The sequence below is a fragment of the Macaca fascicularis genome, chromosome 12, assembly GCF_037993035.2.
Source record: "Macaca fascicularis isolate 582-1 chromosome 12, T2T-MFA8v1.1".
In the NCBI taxonomy this organism is placed as follows: domain Eukaryota; kingdom Metazoa; phylum Chordata; class Mammalia; order Primates; family Cercopithecidae; genus Macaca; species Macaca fascicularis.
In genome coordinates this window covers 52,896,539-52,914,391 of record NC_088386.1, presented here as the reverse complement: position 1 = coordinate 52,914,391, position 17,853 = coordinate 52,896,539, and the positions used below count along the sequence as shown (strand labels likewise).

At 37.4% G+C, this 17,853-nt stretch overlaps 1 protein-coding gene across 2 annotated transcripts in view; it reads left to right on the top strand.

The window, feature by feature from the left end:
* Positions 1 to 17,252, top strand: part of CYTIP (cytohesin 1 interacting protein) — a 29,921-nt gene extending 12,669 nt beyond the window's left edge. The window contains exons 4-8 of one of the 2 annotated variants that reach the window (XM_005573223.4): positions 1,000 to 1,102; positions 1,310 to 1,403; positions 4,541 to 4,610; positions 13,308 to 13,374; positions 15,813 to 17,252. In XM_005573223.4, coding sequence (XP_005573280.1) covers positions 1,000 to 1,102; positions 1,310 to 1,403; positions 4,541 to 4,610; positions 13,308 to 13,374; positions 15,813 to 16,279 — 801 coding nt within the window. In that variant the 3' untranslated portion in view covers positions 16,280 to 17,252. The remainder of the gene's footprint in view (positions 1 to 999; positions 1,103 to 1,309; positions 1,404 to 4,540; positions 4,611 to 13,307; positions 13,375 to 15,812) is intronic. The other variant, XM_074009144.1, reaches the window with a different exon arrangement.
* The last annotated feature ends 601 nt before the right edge of the window (positions 17,253 to 17,853 follow it).

Sequence of the window (17,853 nt, the reverse complement as noted above, 5' to 3'; positions counted from 1 at the left end):
GATTAGATAGAACTCCTTTAGAGGTGAACAGACCCAAGTTTCTAGAAGTTGCTTGCATGTGGCTGACTTGTGGTGCCTCAGGGATTATTGAATAAGAAAGAATGAACATCAGACATTAATTTTTTCACAAGGAAGTAGTACTTTAATGTAGCTTAATTTTAGGAATCAGATGTTTAAAAGACGTACTCTACCAGAACACTGATTTTGCTTCTAAGTGGGACTAGACTTCATAATTTAAATGTGTGAAAAAAAGAAAATTATATTTGTTATAGGTCATTGGGACACTATATCTAGCAAACATTTATTCAGTGTTTTGGTATAATTAAAAATAAAAAAACCCCACACAACCAAACTTCTTGTGCCTAATTGAGGCAAGAGTCGAAGCTTAACTTTTTCTAATTTAGTTGGGTAACTAATGAACCGGTGAGGATTCAGGACAGGCATACCAGAGGGTGCTCAGAAATGAAGGTAATTGAGTCAATTATAGTACTTCTGAATAAATGCAGGGCAGATTGTCATTATGTGCAGAACTCTGATTTAAAATAATCATTGTTGGCATGTCTCCTTGCTGCATGTGTACAATTTCATACTCCTATAATGAGTGTTTTAGCTTGGGAGAACCACATAGGGATTTTTCTCATTGCACTTGGCCATCGTTGTTTTATCCCATTGGGAAATGAGAAACTCAATTTTTAAAAATAAATATGTAATTATGACAGCATCAGGTGATATCTTGGGCTTGAAAATATAAAATCTTGAGCCACTTTCATTTCACTTTCTTTCTCATGACAGATGTCTTTATGAATGGAGTTGGCTACAGATTGTCTGGTAGAATTGCAAAATTGATACCTTGATTCAGTTTATAGTGGAAATCCTTTCCAAATTGTCCTTTGGACTTACCTGTTATACTGCGTAATGCTAGTTGACATCATTTTACATTTTGGCAAATAGATGTTGAGGTTGTTAAACAGTAACTATATGTCACCTTAATTTTTACAGTCTTACAGGCCCCAGAATCAGAATGCCTGCTCCTCGGAAATGTTCACTTTGATATGCAAAATACAGGAGGACAGCCCAGCTCACTGTGCTGGCCTGCAAGCTGGTAACTTAAATTTTTGCTCATGTTAGGAATCGTTTAAATAGAAAGAAAATAAAATGTTTTGAGAGTGAAGGTCAGGATGTATTCGTTGCTTTGAGTTTTCTTGGCTCCTTTATGTTTTTAAGACTTGGAGCTGCTTGTTTCATTTGCATGTCAGGAGGGATTATTTAACTAACCAACATAACACTCATTTTTCTTGGCATCTCCCAGGTGATGTCCTTGCAAATATCAATGGTGTGAGCACAGAAGGTTTTACCCACAAACAAGTCGTTGACCTGATCAGATCGTCTGGAAACCTGCTAACGTAACTATCTGTCTAGTTCCCATGGGGCTTCAAAATGTTATGTTTTCTCATAATGCCTGATGAGTGAATAAATAGGCTTTTTGTTCAGCATCACAAGACAGGGGGAGGCAGTGCACTGGAACTTTAGAGTGGGGTACAAACATTATCAGTTCCTTTTGTTTCTCAAGATTCCTCACACTTGAACATACTGTCAACATCTGAAGTCAGAGGACATCAATAGCCCAAACGTCTGTGTGGGAAGGATGGCCTTTAAAATGTATTTTTTTATGTTAACTTCAATTAAACTGGCACACATTCTCTTTAAACTGGGAGGAACTGATCCAATTTTCATGGTTGATATAATTCTGTGTAGCTAAAACAAATAAAAGGTCAGAAGGGCTGAGTTTTTCCTCTTATGTGACAAGCCACCTGTTTTTCTCTTCTAGTGTTCCATTTGGAAAGGAAGAATAGTCTGTTCAACCCTCCCCACCCTGAAACACACATACTCACACCATGTGTTCCAAATATTTCAAACTTTTTTTTTTTTTTTGAGATGGAGTCTCGCTGTGTCTCCCAGGCTGGAGTGCAGTGGCGCGATCTCGGCTCACTGCAAACTCCACCTCCCGGGTTCAGGCCATTCTCCTGCCTCAGCCTCCCGAGTAGCTGGGACTACAGGTGCCCACCACCACACCCGGCTAATGTTTTGTATTTTTAGTAGAGATGGGGTTTCATCGTGTTAGCCAGGATGGTTTCGACTTCCTGACCTCGTGATCGGCCCGCCTCGGCCTCCCAAAGTGCTGGGATTACAGGCATGAGCCACCGTGCCCAGCCCCAAACTTCTTGATAGAACAGTGGCTTTCCCAGTTAGAGGTCTGACTGAGTTTTCCACCATAACAATACTAGCACCTAATAAAATCTTATTAGGATAGTTAAATAACGAAATTTGCTCATTCATTAAAATCATATTTATTGAGCAAATACTATGTTTCCAGCTCTGTGATAGGCTCAGGAGAGACCAAGATAAAGACTCTCTTCGTACGTTAATAATTATGGAAGGAAATGGCTCAGAAAAGCCTGAAATTTAAGTAATGTTTATATTTCAGTTATTAATAACTACTATGAGAAAAGTACAAAACAGCAATGGCCTGTCATGCTGGGTAAGGAGGCTGCTAGTTTGGCTTAGATGTGTAAAGTGGTCTTTTCTGGGGAGGCGATATTTGAGTTGAGATCTAAATGAAGAGAAGGATGGTCAAATGAACTCCTGGTGAGAGCACTTCAGGCAAAGAGAGAGGTCTCTGAGTTCTCAAAATGGGCTTGGCATGTACAAGGGAAAGAAAAAAAGGCAGTATAATTGGTAGTTGATGGATTAGAGAAAGTATAATAAGAAATGAAGCCAGAGAGTTGGCCTGGGGACAGACCATGGATCTCTTTGGCCATGCCAACAAGTTTGAGTTTTATTCTGATTGAGGTGGTCCTATGTTGTCTCATTTATTCTTCACAGCCACCCGTGAGGTTAATTTTATTCCTATTTATAGATGAAGTGCCTGAAGCTTAGAGAGGGCTTAGTTAAGGTCACATAACCAGTAAGTGATAGGGTTGAGAATTGACCACCTGCTCTGGATGCCAGGATCTGTCCTTTTCAACTATGGATGCTCCTTGGAAGCTGCCAGTAGAAAATCTGCTGGATGCTCTTCAGTGATTCTGGTCTAAAACTTCAAAGGATGCTTTGGGTGTTTGTGAGAGTAGATATGAAAGATGGTGGTGGTAACGAATTGAGTCCAACTCTATAGGTCCTGTGAGTTCAGGGTAAAGGATGAGGCATTCTTGCTCTAGAGAACCCTGGATCCAAAGGAGAGGAACCGTGCAGAGTCTGAGGGGAACTGCTGGTGGTTAGAGTCAGAACGCATGTTCCACATGGGTGAAGAGAGTAGACCATAGGTAAATAGGGGTGGTAGATGGAGGTAACTGTTGGAAATTCAGGAAAATGGGAGACAGTCTGTGCAAATACTGAGCAAAATGGCCAAATCAATGGTTGCACTTTTGCCCATACACATCTATTGTTTCAGCAGGTCAAATTGACATTCAATCCCAATGAAACAGATTCATATGGATTCCCGTTATTTCTCAGAGAGTCAACATCACCTTAAGGAGAAAACAGAGAGCATTTGGCTTGCTACCACCTGATTATCCCTGGCACGATGCTATTAGAAATAGAGGAAAACTGATCTCCACATTTAATGCTTTTACTATGTCTTGAAAAATTCCTTGTATCTTTATAGAGTTACAGCTTAATTACAAGAAGGAACCTGAACCAACACTTTAAAAATTGGTGTGTGATTCACAAATGAAATGTTTAAATCATATTCAGATTGATGGTTTAGTAGTCAAAATAAAAGCCTTTAACTTGAACACACAGAACAAATCAAATCACTCAGAATGGAACCAGTATTTTATTTTTAGAAATGTGTATGGTGTAGGAAGAACAGAACACTGGTAAGTCCATAATTCTAGGATTAGAGTTTGTAAACTGAATGTTTTGAGATGAAAGAATCATATGAAGGTTATTATCTCATAGTAGTTGTACTTCTCTTTCTTCTAGTACCAAAATTATAAGGAGATTTACAGAGGTAAAGGCTCCTAGAATCCTAGGGAGGAAAGGATTTCTCCCTCTTTCAAGAAGTAGCATGTTAATTCCATGGTTGTGAAAGTCCCTAGTGCCTATTGTTTCTGTTGTTGTGCCCCTTGTGTTCAGCATGGTTTCTAGCATCTGGTACATAGTAGATGCCCAATCAATGTTTACCAAGTGAGTGAGGTCATTCAGCTCATCCTCACAAGAACAGATTCTAGTAGAGAGCAGCCATCATTGTCACATAGTGACTTCTATAAAATAAGCTATAGTTTACAAATTAACTAGGATCCTTTCTTATAGCCACCTTCTCAAGGGGAGTTTTCCCCCATTTTCTTTCTCTGAATGTTATCAGAAGATTTGGCTTTGGTCCAGCTACTCGAAGTGTCATGAGAACTGTAACATTTATATTTCGTTTTTAGTATAGTATGTGCTCAAAGTGTAGTACTCCATAATATGGTACTTATTTAAATGAATCACTCATGTTACTCACTCCCCACCTTCTTCTTTTTATTTTTTTTTCTTAAAACAGGATAGAGACTCTTAATGGAACAATGATTCTGAAAAGAACAGAGCTTGAAGCAAAGCTGCAGGTTTTAAAGGTAATTTAACTTAATGCAGCGAGACACATTTTTCATCCTTGAATGTGTGAGTGGTAAAATAAAGATCTATTTGAGGAACTGAGATAGCCCTTGAAAAAGAAATGTCTTGATGAATCTAAACTGCTGAATTATCAAGAGCCACACAATTACCTTCGGAGGAATATCAAATTCTGCAAACCAGTGTAAATCACTTTCTTCCTTCCTCCTTCTGTGTGTCTATGAGGCTCAGAAAGGCAACAGGAAGGCACGCCACTTGAAGAACTCTTCATTAGTGCACCTGTGATCTCTGTTGATTTACATTTTGTTTGGAATTAAGACGAAAAAGGTCATTATTTTCCCAAGTGTGTTGGAGGGCCTGGGTTTTTCACTTTTTCCATGTCCTCTTTTGGAGTCCTTCTCTTTTGCCTCATTCTTAAAACAAAAACCTTGTCCGTCCAATCCTGTGACTGTCCTTGAATCTGCTTTCATTGGCAAATACATTAGCAACTTCAAAGGAGGAAGAAATTAGCGTCCAAGAGATAGTAAATAATGCAGGATGTTTAGTGAAAATTCCCTGGGATGGCTTTTTGAGGCTTTAAAAAATCTCAGTTCTCTGGGCTGATGAGGGTCTCCTAAGCCATGAAGTCCAGACCCTCACTCATGCATCTGAGTTATAGTTCGGAAGACCTCTCTGTTTGTCTCAGTGACCTCTGCATCCCAATCTCCCCCTTGCAGAGTGACGAGGTAGCCAATCTGAGCAGAGACTGTAGTTTACTATAGGCAGCTTGCTTACTTCGTCTTTATTTAGCAACAGCTGAAATTTATTAGTTTTCTTCATGAAATATGAGCTTATTAATTATTGAGCCCAAGAGAGTGGATTTTATTTTGTATCTTTTTCTTCCTCCACATCCAATTCATCAACAAGTCTTGCTTTCTTCGTCAGCATTGTTTTGGATACTCTTGCCACTGTGCTTATTTCTGTGGTTTGTTGATTCAATTTATAAAATTCCTTGAAAAAACCTCTGCTCAAATTTTGATAGGAATTGAATTGTATTCATAAAATAAATGAGAGCAATTAAAATCTTTATGGCTTTCACTTTTCTCACTTTGAATTCAGGATCTCAATCTGTTTATTCAGATCTTTCATGGACTCCAAAAATATTTTGTAATTATCTTCCTATATTTTTACATGTATTTTATTATATTCATTCTTGTTTACTTCCTTGTTGTTCTTGCTATATTAATCTTTTAAATTTTCAGCCACTTATTGCTAATGATTTTGTTGAAATTTTTAAAAATCCAGTTGTGTTGAACTCCCTTTATTCTAATAATATTTCTTATAGATTTCCTTATATGTTCCGTATAGGTTTCTTATCATTGCAGATAGTAAAATTTTGTGCCCCTTTAGCTCAATTATTGAAACTAATTTATTTTTCCTCTCCTATAGCATTGGCTAGGATCATCAATATATTGTAAATAATGATAATCTTATTGTTGACTTGAAAGAAAACATTTCTAAGATTTTTGTTACTACATTTTTATGAGTAGTAAACAATGCTTCATATTGTACTTGAATTTAAAGTTAATTTGTTTTTGCAAAAGATAGATAATCTTAGTGAACATCTTTTTTAAAAAGTTTAATTTTTTTCACCTTTTCTTAGAAAAAAGAAATATTGAAAACAAGAATGAAAAATAGGGTTATATTCTATGGAATAAAGTACTAACTTGCACAAATCATTATTTCCTTCCTTTAAGCAATTTCTATTCTTTGCATGTTTTTGTCTTAAGTTTTAATGTACATACTTACCAATATATGAATTTTTCAGTATCTCCATCCTCTTCCAGAACATCATGAGCACCATACAATGTTTAAAATGCCCATTTAAGACCCTATATTCCTTATTATACTTACTTTAGAGAATTTGTATCAATTTTTTAAAGTACAAAATACAGATTTTTGTTCTATAGCTGGTAGTGAAGAAATATATCAACTTGTACCTTTTGAATGTTTGCTGCTGTTTGTTGCATTCTACTCCTTACCTCTAGGTTTACTTTCTGTCTTGCTATAGTACTTCCTTCTGTGGGGGTAAGTAGATTTTTGTTGAAAAATGTTTTTATTTCACTGCTACTATTGGAAGACAGTTTTGATAGGTAATTGAATTATTCTAAGTAGGTGTTTAATTCCCTTAGCACTTTGAATATATTACTCCTTTAATTTTTTTTTTTTATGAGAGAGCTCCTAATTATTTTTGGCAGGTAATCTATATTTTCTGCTAAAGGTTTTAACGTCCTTAATTCATCCAGAATAAAATTGTATATATTATGAGGTATGGGGAAAATTCCAATTTAATTTTTTTCCATATGAATAACCAGTTCTTCCAGTAGCATTTATTTTGTAGTCCCCCTTTCCCCTTCAACTGACTTGCAGTAAAACCTCTATTTTTAAGCAAGTTCCACATATGCATGGATTTGCTGATAGGCTTTCTAATATGATCCACGGGTCAATTTGTTTATCCCAAATTGTTTATAATAAATCTTGATATCACATTGGGCACAGTTATTCTTGGTCCTTTGATCATCTATATAAATTATAAAAGCAGATTATATGTAAATAAATGTTGGTGTTTTGATTGATATCACATTTTATTTGTCTATTTTTGGAGACAGGGTCTCGCTCTATTGCCCTTGCTGGAGTGCAGCAACGTGATCATAGCTTACTATAGTCTCAAACTCTGGGCTCAAGCAATTCTCCTATCTCAGTCTCCTGAATTGCTGGGATTACAGGCCTGAGCCACCATTCCTGGCTCTGATCACACTATAAAAAATATATATATATAAAATAATTATATATACAATATAATTATATATATTATATATTAATTTGAGGAAGCAACATCATATGGTATTAGGTTTTTTATGGATAGATGATCTTACCATTTTTTGTTGTTTTCTTGAAAGTCTTTCAATAAGGTTATAATTTTATGGACATAGGTCTTATACATCTTCTGTTAGACTTAGTCCTCTGTACCTAATGTTTTTTGTTCTTATTATCACTTCTTTAGAAAAACTAGTTTTGATTGATGTTAATAGACATGTGAAATTAATTTTTCTATGCTGTTACTATATTCAAACACTTTGCTAAATTATAGAATAGTAATATCTGTTTTAATAACTCTAATGAATTATCTGTAGATTATTTTGGACTTACTGTAGCGATAATAACTATCTGTTAGGAATGAGTTTTGGTTCTTTTTCTTACCTTACTTCACAGCTTAGGAGCTACCACAGAACAATGAATAGAAACCATAGTTGTAGGCATCCTTGTTTTATTCTTGATTTTAAAGAAAATTCTTCCTAATTTCTTTTCTATTAGGAATGAGCTATCTTTCAGAGTAAGGAGACTCCCTTCTATACGAAGTTTGCTGGTAGTGTTTATAGTGCTTGTGCATTAACTTTTATTAAATACTTTTTTCTGCATCTGTTAAGCTGGTCTTCTCATTTATTCATTTGAAAAAATTCTGTCAATATGTGAATGAAATTCAAATATATTCTAGTATAAAGCTACCATTTCATTTCTAGGATAAACCCAACCTGGCTTATCCTTGAAATTTATAATTTGTAAATGTAATTACAGATTTGATTCGCTAATATTTTATTTAGGATTTTGAAAGATAGTCTCATTTTTCAGGTAGACTGGCCTGTAATTTTCTTTTCTTAGATTGTCTTTTTAAGTTTTGGTATCAAGTTTACTAGACTCTTAGCATGACCTGTTTTCCAGTTCTTATTTTCTGGCAGAATTTTAATAATACCATCTGAATCATCTTGGTTTAGGATTCTTTTTTGATGGGAATACTGTTAATGAACTGTTTCAATTTCTTTATTAGTTGAGAGACTACTCAGGACTTCTGTTTTTTTTTTTTTTTTAAAGCCAGTTTTAGTGACTTATACTTTTGTTAACAAAGTTTTTAAACTTGTTAACTGAGTTGATGGTAAAATATTATTCTGATGTTTTAAATTTTTGTCAAAAATTGTTTGAGTGTACCCCATTTTTTTCTTGCATCTTGTACCACTTTTTATGCTTCTTTTTTTTTCTTGATACTTTTCTCTACAGAATTTTCTATTTTTGGATCTTCTAGAAAACCAATATTTGTGGACATCTTTAAACCTTTTTCTGGTTGCTTTAAGATATTCTTTTGTCCTTATTGATCTATGGTTTTACTACAATGTAATTAGTTCTGGATTCATTTCTAAATTTATACTATGTAGAACTTATAGTGCTCTTTCTGCTCAAAGACTTTCTTTAGCTTTGGAAAACTATCAACTCAATCTTTTTGGAATATACCTTCTATACCACTCCTGTATTACCTTGTGGAATTCATATTAGACATAGTTTCTTGATTTATCTTTCATGCTTCCTAATGACTATTTCATAGGTCTTTATTTATATTTTTGTGTTACATTATTTCTGAATTCTTTAGTAACATCTCCAGAAATGTTCTTGCTAGCTGTTCTGTGTAGAATGTGTTCTTTCTATTGAGTTATAAAAATTACTTTGTTATTATCTCGTAGTTCTTTTTCATGTCTATCTGTTCTTGTTTTTTTCATTCCAAAGTTCTTGTTCTTATAAACATTGATCTCTCAGAGGATTAGAAACATTCTTATTTTAAAGTCTTTTTTGGACACTTTTCTTTTTTTTTCTGAGACAGAGTTTTGCCCTTGTCACCTAGGCTGGAGTGCAGTGGCATGATCTTGGCTCACTGCAACCTCCACCTCCCAGGTTCAAGGGATTCTCCTGCCTTAGCCTCCGGAGTAGCTGGAATTATAGGCGCCCGCCACACCTGGCTAATTTTTTCTATTTTTAGTAGAGACAGGATTTTTGTCATGTTGGGCAGGCGGGTCGCGAACTCCTGCCCTCAGGTGATCTGCTTGCCTAGGCATCCCAAAGTGCTGGGATTACAGGCATGAGCCACCACACCAGGCCTTGAACACTTTTCTGTTTTCATTTGATTTAGAGAATCCATGTACAAATTATCAATTTTAAAATCTTTTTTATCATTAAATATCTGTGAGTGTTTGGGGATTTAGATTGCCTACTTCCCTTGCATGGCATATAGCCTCTCCCTTCAGCACAAAGTGATAATTGGATGCTTGCCCCCACTCAGCATTTCAAGGCTACCAATCCAGAGCCAGGTCTGGGGGCTTACATGCCTTCCCTGGAGACTCAGTGATCTGTTTGGCTCAAGCTGTGAGGCTGTGCTTAGGTACTCCTGCCTTTCTTCATACAAGCTCTACATGAGCCATAGCCAGCAGCATCAGCTTTTCTCAGCCTCCTTTCCCAGTGATGGAGCTTCAGCCAATGTTTTTTTCTTAAGCAGAAAACCTGGCTCCGACCTGTGTTTCAGATAGGTGCATTTAAACCATGTATCGCCAAAAAATTTCTTTCTGTTTGTCTGTGTCCAGAAGACTTTAAGTTTCATTCTGCTTTCTATCTTGCATGTCTGTCCTGTTTCTAATCTTGAAATTATGAGATTCCGTTTATCTCTTGAGCCAGAAATGTCTTGGTTGACCCATAGCCAAAGTCAGGCTGGTTTCCCCTCCACACAATGACATTTACTTTGTGCGTCCTGTGTAAGTGAGCATTCTTTCCCTCAAAGACTCTTCTTGGGGCCAGGGGCTCTTCTTTAGAAACAGTGGTCCTTTCTGATCCACATTTTCAGGGATTCCCTTTCTTCTGACCTATGATTCAAATGTTTAACATGAAAACAGCACATCCAATGGGCTAGTTGGGCGAGCTAGTTTGTAATCTACTTCTGCTATTTACTGGGTGTGTAGTGCCTGGGAAATATTTTGTTACACTGAATATTCATTTTTGAATGTTACTTTTTAGGGAAGTTATGAAAATTAAATATCATGTTATCAGTGAAAATGCAACTGAAGTACTAAAGTGCCATGGAAATGTTCAGCTGTATTTCAATCCTGTAGATTGAAAGCATTGCAAACTTCTTTGGAACCAATGTGTGACAGCTGACAGTTGTTTTAGGAAGCCATTTTTTTCATGTATTCATTCAACCGTTATTTACTGAGCAGCTGCTATGTAGCTGGCACTCAACTGGGCACAGTGAGGTGATGCTGCCCAGCAGGGTTAGATCTCACTTGTGCTTTAATTCTCATCTAATGAGAGCTCAGATATGTCCAAATATACAATTGTGATGTCAGTAATACAGGCAGAAACAGACCCAAAGAAAAACAGGGAAGCTTGGTTACAGTTGAAAAACCCTTAGTCACTCTGACACATCTGCTCTTTACACTGGTATTTTCTTGGTTTAAGTGACGACAAACTGAAATGACTGGGCCAAATCAACAAATCAGATATTGCAATACCAGTATTTTTCCAAAAATTGACTATATGGCCAGTGCTGACTTTGTATTTTTAGATAGTAAGTGCAGAAATGTAACTTCCTCTTCTTTCTGTCTCTAGTTTTTACTGACCTATCCCTATGCTCCTCCACTGAACTCTAGTCTCCTGTAGGAAATAAATCTCTTTAAGAAAGATGAAAGGGTTTGGTATGTATGCCAGGTACTTGTTGCCTTATAGTCCCTATGTCCCTAATTTTGACCTTTGTATAACCACAGATTTACATAGTTAAAAGCTGGGAATAAGACAGCATAGCAGTCCTTTTTTTTTTTTGGAGGCAGGGTCTCACCCTATTGCCCATGCTGGAGTGCAGTGGCATGATCACAACTCACTGCAGCCTCAACCTCCCGGGCTTAAGTGATCCTTCTACATCAGTCTCTTTTTTAAAAAATTAATTGATTAATTAATTATTTTTGAGATGGAGTTTTGCTCTTGTTGCCCAGGGTGGAGTATAATTGCGCCATCTCAGTTCACCACAACCTCTGCCTCCTGGGTTCAAACGATTATCTTGCCTCAACCTCCCGAGTACCTGAGACTACAGGTGCCTGCTACCACACCCATCTTATTTTTGTATTTTAAGTAGAGATGGGGTATCGCCATTTTGACCAGTCTGGTTTCCAACTCCTGACCGCAGGCAATCCACCAGCCTCAGCCTCCCAAAGTGATGGGATTACAGGTGTGAGCCACCGTGCCCAGCTTCCTCAGCGTCTTAAGAACTGGTGTGCACCACCATACCCAGCTAATTTAAAAAAGAATTTTATAGAGATAAGGTCTCACTATGTTGCCCAGGCTTGTTTCAAACTCCTGGTCTCAAGCAGTCCTCCCACTTCAACCTCCTAAAGTGCTGAGATTACAGTTGTCAGCCACTGCCCTCAGCCCTCAAAGCAGTATTATAGCTATTCTAGACTATATTATGGTACAGAAAGAACAAGAAGTTGACTGAGTCAAGCATTTGATTGATTTATTGCTCGATTTTATATTGGCAACGATAAGGGTTGCTGTTAAATGTTACTAGTATCAAGGTTTAGAAAATTCTGCCCAGTTATTGTTCAATCTTTGAAGACTGAGGAATAAGCCATGTTCCCCTCAAGCATTTAATGATGTTCTTGCAATTTTATTATTTTCTTTCCCTTAATCCTTCCCTAAATATACATTTTTTTCCTCTTCCTTTTTAGCCTTCATCTACTCCTTGCAGATTGCTTTGTGGGAAGGACTGCTTGTTTCAACTAGGCTGTCTTTCCTTTGGCATAAGAGTCCACAGGCAAACCTGAGCTGTGCCCACTTGCTGGGCTCGCTATAGGGACCTGAACTGGCAAAGGAAGGGGAAGAGGAGAGGATAAAGAATGGGAGAGAGTGAGCCTATAGCTGTGTTTTTTTCAGATGCCTTCTGCCTGGTTTGTTTTACATTGCCATTGCCTCAGTCCCCTCTGTGGGATAGGCCAGGACTTGTGTGCTGTCTTGACCCATGTGGCAGCTACTTAGTTTCCACTGTGGGCCTCAGCTCTCCTGTGCTGGGGCAGCCAAGAAGGGAAGCAGTTAAGAAGTTAGGGTACTTAGCAGTGTTCTAAGTTTAGCCCACTAAGGAAGCATTTCAGACAGTTCTGTTCTCTTTTTTGGTGTGGAAAATAAATACCTGTCCAAGCCAGGTGCGGTGGCTCACGCCTGTAATCCCAGCACTTTGGGAGGCCGAGGTGGGCAGATCACGAGGTCAGGAGTTCGAGAATAGCCTGGCCAGCATGGTGAAACCCCATGTCTACTAAAATTACAAAAATTTGGCTGGGCATGGTGGGGCGCAACTGTAATCCCAGCTACTTGGGAGGATGAGGCAGAAGAATCGCTTGAACCTGGGAGGTGGAGGTCTTCAGGCTTGTATGTTGATGATGATATTTGTAGAGCGTTAACTAAGTTCTAGTCACTGTTCTAAAAATTGTACATCTATTCACTCATCTAATCCTTATAACATTTCCAGGGTTTAGGCTCTATTATTGTCTTCATCCTACAGATATGGGAATCCTGGAGTATAAATGCTTGCCTAAACAGCAAGTACATTTTCACAGACGCAAATAATCTTTTTAAAATAATTTTTTAAATAAAAATATATTTTATTGTTTTTTTTCAAAGAAAGCTTGTTGGCCCAATATCCTCCTTTTATACAGCAAAAATATTTTAAATGGATGAGATGGATTGGTAGTACTAGAAAGAAAGGTAAAAAATTTTAATGACAAATCTCAACACCTAGAATTAAATTGCTAGCTTCACTGGGGTTTCCTAATAATAAAAACTTTTTTTTTTTAATCTCACAGCAAACTTTGAAACAAAAATGGGTGGAGTACAGATCTCTGCAGTTACAGGAACATCGTCTGCTTCATGGTAAATGCAATTTCCTGTTCAGAAACCACACTAACATTACTTCTTTCAGTATTTCTGCCTCTAAGTTGTTTTAAGATTATCATCATTATAAGAAAAATTTGACTAGTGCTGGTCAAAGAAACGGGTCTGTGTTTCTTTGGCATGAGCTTTGGAGTGGCTGTATTTGGAGGAGGCTCAAGGCAAGTCAGATCCACTACTCTATACACACACACACACACACACACACACACACACACACACACACACACAAAACGCAGATGCGCATGCGCACATGCACACTGATGCACACGCTCAGAAACAGGCATCTGGAGATTTTAGAAGATCATTGGGGAAGATTGCCTGACTTTCCTTCTACTTCAGTGAATGAATTACGTTTCTGAAAAAATCGTGGCTCGGGGCTGTATAGTTTCTAGAAGCTATTAAAGCTGGAATGGTTGCACACTTATTGGGTAGAGCTCCTGTCTTTTGTTTAAATTGCATAAGTTGCGTTTATTCAGAGAATTTCTTTTTCATGGCCCCCAAGACCAAGACAGAAATGTGTAAGATTATTACAACAGTAAATGCATGGCTCTTGCCATTGAGTGCATTTTTAAGGGAAGGGTTGAATTTAAAATGTGTTAATTTGTTATTTTCTGTGTGACAGATGTAACCAAAGGAATGAACTTTTGTGTGCAAATAATTCACTGAAACCACTATGTGGGTGCGAAATATAGGTTATCTCTTCTTTGAATAGCACCAGCTTAAGTCTCTAACCTAGAATATTCATTAAAAGTGATAATCAATTTGTTTACCAAAAAGATAACAATTTAATCCTTAACTAGTCACTAATTTATGGCTTAGATTTCTGATATAAAGTTCTGTGTTTTTTTATTGAAGTGTTTGAAACTTACGAACAAGTTACTTCTCTTTTTTATATTTTCATTTAATATTTTTAAAAAATTCATAATAGCTTTATTGGGTAGTGAAGTTTGTTAGAGAGGCAGAAGTATTTAATACAAAAACTTCTTTATGGCCTTGTAAATTCAGCCACCTCCTTGCTTTCTTTAGATGTGAGGGCTTTTTAGCCTCATTTCCACTTCTGGAGCATCCTGAATGGCCCGGTGAATATAAATTCTTGCTGTTCTATAGGAACGGCCTTGTATTATAGACAACATTGTTAGGTCAGGGTCCTCATAAAGGCATTATTGTATACATTTTTTTGAGCAATTGAGGGAGTTCTGCTTTTTCTAGATGCATAGTAAACATCCAGGGCATGTGATTCTATAAGGCAATTGCTCTCAAATCAAAAGAAATTCATCACTTATTGCAAGATGAAATGAAGTAGGTTGTATTAGCAAAAAGGAAAGCATTATGACCAGTCACTGTGGGGCTGGTTGTACTCAAGCTTGCAAATCATCTGAAAAAAGTTTCTTTTTATATTATCAACCAAGGACAAAAGAGAGCAGCAGTAAAGATAATCAGTACAAAATAAAACCATTTTGGAGTGTGCAGTATTCTATTATTTTTTTCTGAAGCAGAGTCACTTACTGATTATGTTTTTCCAAGGCTGGTATTACAAGTTCTCTCTCTCTCTCTCTCTTTCTCTCTCTCTCTCTCTCTCTCTCGATACCAACCAACTCAGTTAGTGTGGAAGCAGGGAGGGTCGTATGGACAGGGTATTGGTATGTGATTAACATTCTAGTTTGAAGAGCCAGATGTACGTTGTGAAGGATCAATGAAAAAAATTTAGCCAAGCAGATAAAATTCAATTTCTTCAAATAAATTATTACTTACTTGAGGACAAGGATGCTTTCTGGGTACAGTATCATTCCAGAGAATTTAAGTATTCCAAAATGAAACTTAGAATATTGAGGTTGGAAGATACATTTGATTTCACAAATCCTTTCTCTAAGAAACACTTATGAATTATCTGTTCCATAATTTTTTCTATATACCTCAAATGATTTTATAATAATTTTAGAATTATTTTCAAAAGACAGTACCTAACAATCAGAGAAACTAAATGGAGAAAATCATGATAGCATTTCCCAGGTGTATTCTATGGAACCCCATTTCTGTGAGAATTATAATAAAAGGTTTCAGGGTTATTTAAATTGAAGAAATGATCATTTTGGAGATTCAGATGTTACACTGGTAGACTGTCAGTTGGGTTGAACTGTTCTCATATGAAACATCTTGTTTAATTTATTCTAATATTATAATTTTTGTGACCATGGAACCTTGGTCTATGAACAATAGTTCAGGAAACCCTACTATACGGTTTATCAAATGGCCTCATAAACAGTTACTTATTCATGCACGCCAAAGCTCAGTGAAAAGTATTTTTCACACTTACTCTTTCTTGTGTCATTCAAAGAGAAGTTTTGATGCAGCGTATTTATTTGTAGGAAATGATGAACAGGTCCATTTCACAGTAGACTTTGTTCTCTGTGCTCTAGGTGATGCAGCTAACTGCCCCAGTTTGGAAAACATGGACTTGGATGAATTGTCTTTGTTTGGACCCCTGCCTGGGCCAGGCCCAGCCCTCGTGGACCGGAATCGATTATCCAGTGAGAGCAGCTGTAAGAGCTGGCTGAGCTCCATGACTATGGACAGTGAAGATGGCTACCAGACGTGTGTGTCTGAGGACTCCAGCAGGGGTGCCTTCAGTCGGCAGACGAGCACAGATGATGAGTGCTTTATCCCCAAGGAGGGGGATGATTTTCTGAGGAGGTCATCTTCAAGGAGGAACCGGAGCATCAGTAACACCAGCAGCGGATCCATGTCTCCCTTGTGGGAGGGCAACTTCTCAAGCGCGTTTGGGACCCTGCCCCGGAAGAGCAGAAAGGGAAGTGTCCGAAAGCAACTCTTGAAATTTATCCCTGGCCTTCATCGTGCTGTGGAAGAGGAAGAAAGTCGCTTTTGACGGATTGTGGTGTCCTTTCAAATTGGCTTATTTCACAAATATCTCTAGACTCACCCACATCCCAGCTTGGTGGGAAAGTGCAGAAGAATTGCAAAACTGACATCCCATTTCACAGCAATAGTGACCTTTATTTAAATTGTTGTGTCATAGTTTTTGCTTCTTACATCATTTTTCAACCTGAACAGCTCAATTTCTAGGCAGACAGGGAAACTAAACAATAAGTTAATTAATATAACAAACATGAAAGTGCCTGCTCATTCCAGTACTGTCTTTGAAAGCAAAACTAATATTTATTTTCTAGATTATCCCTGTGAATAATTGATAACTTTTGGAGTCAAGTATGAATAAACATTTGGCAGAATATAATAATCTGCACTGTTTTCTATAGGATAATTGGTGAGTTATAAAATCTTAGGTTTGCTTATGCCCAGTGGCTTCTGGGGAGGCTTAATAATAGGCAGTTTTGAATTTGTTCAAACCTGTAATGACTTGTAAACAAAGATGACCATCAACCCTTTCTCACATCTATAGTGACAATAAAGCGGGAAGTATAAGATTAATAGGAGGGGTTAAGGTTCATGAGAACCATGGAAAGATGTGGTCTGAGATGGGTGCTGCGAAGATCATAATAAAGTCTTTTTTATAGTCAGTCTAAACAAAATGGGTGGGGATGTCATGTTTTTTGCCCGATTCAACTTTTGTTCTGCTTAAACATTAATGGCAAATCTAGAACTCTTCGAATCCTACAACTTTGCAATTTTTTTTTCTACAAATGTCTAACATCCAAAACGTGAGAGTTGGGAAAAGGACTTTGCTCCTGTAGATTTTTTCATATTACTTCTCTATATCATATATTCTAAATAGCTATCACTTCAGCAGTCTTTTGCCTATTGGTTATGTTAGTATCACATTACTTCTAGCCTTTCAATTACTCCATGTTTTATTTAATATCCATTAAAGTCTATGAATTCTCTGTTCTGGTGGCACAGCTGTTCATTACCTATATTCTAGAGTAGACAATCTGGACTATGTAATAAATAGTCTGCTGATTTTAAGTTCTCTCTCTCTCTCTCTCTCTCTCTGCATGTGTGTGTGCGTGTGTGTGTGTTTGGGAGAAACAGAAACACTTCACTTTAAGTAGAACTGCTAAATTTAAGTAAACTTCTGATTAAGAAATGAGTTATTTTGAGAAAAAAGAGGGTAGGGTAAGGAAGCATGTAGGATAACAAGTATAAAAAGATTTCTAGGCCGGGCGTGGTGGCTAACGCCTGTAATCCCAGCACTTCGGGAGGCTGAAACAGGTGAATCACGAGGTCAGGAGATAGAGTTCATCCTGGCTAACACGGTGAAATGGTGAAACCCCGTCTCTACTAAAAATACAAAAAAGTTAGCCGGGCGCGGTGGCGGGCGCCTGTAGTCCCAGCTACTCGGGAGGCTGAGGCAGGAGAATGGCGTGAACCCGGGAGGTGGAGCTTGCAGTGAGCCAAGATCGAGCCGCTGCACTCCGGCCTGGGCGACAGAGAGAGACTCCGTCTCAAAAAAAAAAAAAAAAAAGATTTCTCGTTGGGACTTGC